The sequence below is a fragment of the Echinococcus granulosus genome (genome assembly GCF_000524195.1).
Source record: "Echinococcus granulosus chromosome Unknown EG_S00002, whole genome shotgun sequence".
Classification (NCBI taxonomy): Eukaryota; Metazoa; Platyhelminthes; class Cestoda; order Cyclophyllidea; family Taeniidae; genus Echinococcus; species Echinococcus granulosus.
Genome location: NW_020170382.1, coordinates 2,588,494 through 2,592,670, shown reverse-complemented (window position 1 = coordinate 2,592,670; position 4,177 = coordinate 2,588,494). Strand labels below are relative to the sequence as shown.

The window sequence follows — 4,177 nt, the reverse complement described above, 5'->3', positions numbered from 1 at the left end:
TTGTATTCCCTTATTCAAATATGCTTTTAGGCCAGTGTTCCTGCATCTATCTATGGACACGCATGATGGCCGGCGCAGTTCCCCGTCCTGAATGAAATCCCTAAACCGGACGAAACCCCAGATCCAGTCAAGCTGCCAAGAGGGATCAGTGACGTTGAGGTCAACTATCCCCCCAGTTGCGCGCTAATTTGGTGACTGGCACGGTTGGCTCGTGGGTGTTTTTTTACTGCACCGACTACGTTGTAATGGCTGACGCGGGAGGTTGACCTGTGGGAGCGCCGGGGACGACGCTCAAAAGAGGAGGGAGGCTATGTAATACGATAGTGGTTTATCCCTCGGTTCTGGTGAGGCGCCACTTTTGTGCTTCGAATTAGCCCCCTTGTACCTCGCTGGGTGGGTTGGCCTTTTGGGCCATGCCAATAGCCCAGACACCTTCTCCGTGCTGAATATATATTCTGCCCGAGTATTGTGTCTTCTTTCGTCTTCAGGGAGTCCCGGGACGCTACAGTTGTGGCACCCATATTTTCTTCTAAAATTTAGGAGGAGTCAATATACAGAAGTTCTGAGTTCTGCTTGCATTGCCATCAGGCCGAACCGCCGAGTGAAAGTCCAATGCTCGTGTAAATAAAGCGGACGGTTAGGCAAACGATCAAAGCATAAGAGGGTGCTAGGTGACTGGGTGATCTCTTTATGGACGTAATCAAAGTGACGTTTTTCATACACCTTTTCTAATAGTCCACAGAAGATGCTCAATTATGACTCATCACTTACTTTATAATCGCTGTCTCACCATAATCCACATAATTCTTTGAATTTGTCACTGTTAATTTGATTGCTGTTCTTGTTAACTACCACCCTTAAAGAAAGTAGAGAAATGACTACATGCTGATGGAAATACGACTGGCCGAATATTAGCCGCTATACGTATTATGTTTGTTGTCAGAGCAAAAAATGTTTGTCTAATATTCACACTGCTGTTTTATAGCTATAGATGAGCTAATTTTAATCGACCAACAGTGATAAAAATAAACCAGGTACTTGATCATAAAATTGATAAATCCCACATAAAGAACAAAAAATTTGTAAAGCGAACGGCAGGCCACGGGTGATACAAACTCGAGTCCAAAATAAACCATGATACCCGGAACATGATAATTGGCCATTGTAGTTAAGGTATGAATTTACCAGTTATAAAAGTAACCTAAGAAGGCAAAAAGCATATGGGTTTTGAAGCCACAAATAAGAGCAGTCTAGTAGTGTTGTAGGTCGCTGTTACATAGCGTCTATATTCCTCCTTGTACGATTTAACCCACGCATTTGGTGTAGTTATTTGTTTTATGCTTCCAGCTAAGGCATTAAAGATAAGGAATATAACTAGCCAAAAATACGCCGTTCCTACCGTCCATTGTTGATGAATGCAAAAGTACGTGATTCTGTTTATGTCTCATAAAATAAAAATTGAAAGCCAAGCTGTCAATTGTAGGTGTCTTTTAGGAACCCACAGGGACAATCGTGGGTGGGAAAGTTTACAGTGCGTGATCAAATTGGTTAATGATTCTGTCTGACATAATACTTTTGAGTCATCTTTCGACAGCAAACTTGACATGTGAAAGGGAATGCAATTGCGATAGGCTCGCACACCTGCGACGCATCCTACACCCTGCCGATGACTGACCTTCACTTTGATACAAAAGTCGGCTATTTAGTTCAAAAAAGTGGCTCATGTCATTGCTAATGTTTCAGATGTCTGAAATTCGAGTGAAGTAGTTTGTCACAGTCACCTAGTCTAGACGCTCGTGTATATGTAACTGCAAATCTGTAATATGGGTGAAAATCTTAAATCTCACTTTCGCATTTTGCCTTCCTGTAATTAAAACCAAAGTGCAATCCTCCCAACTTAGGCACAGTAATGCATACCTCTGTTTCTGTATTACAGACGAGATTATGATGCCTTTGATCTCAACTGCAACCCCATGAAACATAAAAGTTGCACAAGGATGATAAAACTAAACCTTTAAAGTTGTTGCTCTTACAGCTGAGAATTCGCCTATACTACAAATAAAGCCTCTATTTGAACAACTAATTGAATTTCTCTGATTTCTTTATCATGAAATTCTATTAAAGGGGAATGTCAAAGAATGTCTCCTCGCTCCTAACTTTTTCAAATGCCTACCTGACATCCACAAATTGTTGTTGAAACTTGCGAGGAATATGGTAAGCTACATTGAGCAGCTATTTGATCAGCACATCTTTTACGATCAGATTGGAAATTTTTGCCCACAGTGGATGGAAGACTTCCCTTCTTCCAGCTTACTGGTTGTTCCTACTAGCAGCGGCGCTCACTTGTGACATCTTATAACAGGTTCAAACAACTCATGATGAGCTTATATAATCTGTTTTTGAGAACAAGAACGCCAAGTTCCGATATTTTAGCATCGGCAAGAAATGTCAGCCCTAAATAATCACTAAAATTACTGATCATGGCTTTGAAACAGAACACCACCCACATCAGACCATGTTTTAGAGATTAGACACGTCCACATAAGGAGAAGTTATTTTCCCCTACTTCAAAGTTGACAGGTTTCTCCAAAGTAAGTATATTCCTCCTTTGTTAGGGAAGCTGCGCCTTTCTGTACGGCATAACTGAGGACGGGATTATAATATCCATGCCTCCAAAGACCACCCCATAAAACTCGAGGACTGTGGCAAAAAGGCGAAATCTCACTTTTGAATTAATTGCTACCACGTAGTTGCTCATATAATGGAAAACTGGGTTTCATTATCACAGCTGGAAGTTGCGTCTTCGGGGCAAGAATTAGGTGACGGTTTACGAGAACTAGCAAGCAAATAATCGCCCTTCCGCCAGTCAACTTTTACTTTCGATATTTCTGACATATTCCTTTTACGTTTGAAATGCGGTTGGGAGATGGTAATTTATAACAACAAGAATGAAAATAGAAAAACACTGTATCTGATGGATGAATTTAAATAGAGTTTAATGGCTGTTTGGTAATCAGATCTTCTTGGCATAAAATACCTTCAAAGCTTAAGAAGGCAGCACCCCCTGGTCTCAGCAAATGCTCATTAATAAAAATTTCTTGTGGATGACTGCCACCACTTTGATACTTTTCGGGAAATTAAAAAAGCGGGCCCGAGATTCCAAACTTCAAAGATTGACATGGAATTAAATTAATAAATCAGCCAATCTACTGCTCAGAACTTCGGCTTACGCTGTCATATGGCCAAAAATTTTCGTGCGACCTCCAGGAGAGCCTGCTGCAGTGCCTCATTGGACGTGTATGGGATTGTAGAATTACATTTTTGAACTTGATTTGAAAGATACAGAGGCTCCTGGCAAAACGTGCGTCCCATTTGGTGTGGGGTAGCAGAGCATCTTAGAGCTCAGAAATTATGCAAACAGTTGGGTTTTGGTGGTGGATTTCTCAAAAGTACTGTAAATTACTAAGAGTAACTATTACCCACTTTGACATTTACCGTCCTCTCCTATTTCTGTTTTCGATATAATTGTTTAAATCCATGTTCCCAACGTATCACCGTATCTACCGCTTGAATGCACGCACCTGTCAGACAGGATTGGCGACTGCGCGTGTTGCTGAGCTTGTCCCCAGCCCTGGGCAGCGGTCCAGACAGCCTGAACTACAGACGACTCACATGACTAGACGGTTAATATACACACACCACATATGTGTATCCTAATCGGCGTCAACAAGATTTCCTGCGAAAATTGTCTCGCTGTCCCTTTCCGTGTTCCAATCTCGTTGATAGTCTAAGTCATCATAAATGGACCAAGCGACCCTACGGGTAATGGCCTTATATTCTTGAGAATAGTGAATGTCTATGTGCTGCTATTAAAGAAATGGACTGAGATTAAAGAGGGAAGCACAGCTTTAAGTAATATAGAACGCGAGTGATGGAACAATCAGCCTGCTCCTAGATACACTCAAAGTCATGTCAGCAAAGGCATTCGAATCCGCTCATATACAATAATACATAAAAAGTTGCCAAGGTTATCAATTAAGTTTTCAATTTTTTAAATTTGAGAAAATGCACCAATGCTGAATTGTGTGTCGACTAACTTTTGGCGCAAAATGACTTTGTACTGTGGTATACATTATTCCTAAACGATCCACTGCCCTACAATCCACTTCACATTTCC

The 4,177-nt window shown here is 41.2% G+C and overlaps 1 protein-coding gene across 1 annotated transcript in view; it reads right to left on the bottom strand. All coding sequences in view use genetic code 11, as the record gives it.

Moving 5' to 3' along the window:
- Window positions 1-4,177, bottom strand: part of EGR_00619 (hypothetical protein) — a gene marked incomplete at both ends in the record, with an annotated part of 10,408 nt that overhangs the window by 997 nt on the left and 5,234 nt on the right. Inside the window, 3 exons of the mRNA XM_024489868.1 lie at window positions 791-856; window positions 2,878-2,971; window positions 3,038-3,125. Of these exons, the coding sequence (XP_024355865.1) occupies window positions 791-856; window positions 2,878-2,971; window positions 3,038-3,125 (248 nt within the window). The remainder of the gene's footprint in view (window positions 1-790; window positions 857-2,877; window positions 2,972-3,037; window positions 3,126-4,177) is intronic.